The 1,482-nt window shown below is 41.6% G+C and overlaps 1 protein-coding gene across 4 annotated transcripts in view; it reads right to left on the bottom strand.

The window, feature by feature from the left end:
- Positions 1 to 980: 980 nt before the first annotated feature.
- flt4 (fms related receptor tyrosine kinase 4) overlaps positions 981 to 1,482 on the bottom strand; it is a 70,229-nt gene continuing 69,727 nt past the window's right edge. For all 4 annotated transcript variants that reach the window (XM_054791951.1, XM_054791953.1, XM_054791954.1 and 1 more), the window contains one exon: positions 981 to 1,446. In XM_054791951.1, the coding sequence (XP_054647926.1) occupies positions 1,215 to 1,446 (232 nt within the window). In that variant the 3' untranslated portion in view covers positions 981 to 1,214. The remainder of the gene's footprint in view (positions 1,447 to 1,482) is intronic.

Here is a 1,482-nt window from a genome sequence, read left to right as displayed (position 1 = left end):
TGTTGGTGTCTAGATTAGTAAGATCCTGGTTAAAAAAAAATAGAAATGGAACCTTTGGGCCTCCTTTGATGAGCCTTTAAATGTGTGCGTGTTTGTGTGATGTGGACCTTGCACCAAGACACCTCATTTACGGCAGAGGTCGTCAGGTGTGATGTCAGCTCGTAAGAGGGTGATAAGCTGTCACTATGAGTGCATGTAGCGCTGATAAGAACCTCGTGGCGTGACTCAACCCCTTTTATTCACCCTGCATCCCTCAGGTGGCCTCCGTCACCACACAATGGCACCAGGCAGTGCACACTAAATTGCATGGTGGGCCATCACAGGCGTTTGTCACATCCCAGTTTGCTCTGAAATTTCCTTTTTTTTTGGTTTGTTTTCAGAGTTTGAGGGCCACACACTTTGCTGTCGTGATTTTGTTCAAATGTAAATTTGATCAGAATAAAGTCCTAGTGTAAAAAGTCTAACTTATTACAACATTAAAGTTGTAATAGAACAAGAAAAGCAATGTAACATTCATCTGTTTGTTTCTTGTCATTTTGTATTTTTTTCAAATATTTTTGTCATTTTATTTTTCAGTGCAGCCCAAATACTCGTTTGTATTTTTTAGTTATAATAGTTATAACATTCAGGGGAAAAAAGTCATAATTTTACAACAATAGAGTCATAATATAAGGAAAATACAGTATATTTTCGAAGCATACTGTACATTTCAAATATTAAAGAAAGCAAGGTTGTGTGTGTGTTTAAGATGCAACTTTTGGAAAATTTTCAGAACGTGGCCCTCAGTAGAAAAAGTTTGGACACCCCTGGCTTATACTGTATGGACATGGAATGGCTTCTCCCCATCCCCCAATGTGTATTGCAATTGTGTGTAACATACAGTAAGTGTGCCAATGAACCATGCTTAATATACAGTATTGTAAATATTAGACATGAAGACAAAGAGAAGCGAGGAGATACATTTCTTTATATCTTCCCTTATGAGGCAACAGTTGTACAAGTGAAGTACATTGAATACAAAAGATAAAAATATACAGTATAAATGTGGTAAGAAAATACTCGGTATGCTTTAAAGTCGTAATGCTGCCACCCAGTGGCTGTTTGAAGGAATGTCAGGCACAAGGTCGGCTCAGGTTCACTTATTCAACCCCTGATCACGATTTAGATATTCACCACTTATTCCTTAACCTGAGCCGTTCTCCTTTCTGTTGAGGTTACACATTGGAGGAGGCCAGGCAGGAGGCGTTGAGCGGGGAGAAAAAGTCGCCACCGCTGCCGCAGAAGCCCTCTTCGGAGAGGTGTCCATACTCGTTGTTGTAGAAGGTTTGACCTGACAGCTGGCTGAAGAAGTTTGGACAATGTCTGGAGCTGGTGGCGCCAAAGCTTCGCCCCAGAGAACCGTGGGAGGACGTCAGCGGCTCTGTGCTGCTGCTGCTGCTCATGCGCCTGATGGTAGGACCACAAAAATGGATTGACAGTGTA

This window comes from Dunckerocampus dactyliophorus, chromosome 11, assembly GCF_027744805.1.
Source record: "Dunckerocampus dactyliophorus isolate RoL2022-P2 chromosome 11, RoL_Ddac_1.1, whole genome shotgun sequence".
NCBI classification, from domain to species: Eukaryota; Metazoa; Chordata; class Actinopteri; order Syngnathiformes; family Syngnathidae; genus Dunckerocampus; species Dunckerocampus dactyliophorus.
This window is presented reverse-complemented; position numbering and strand designations above follow the sequence as displayed.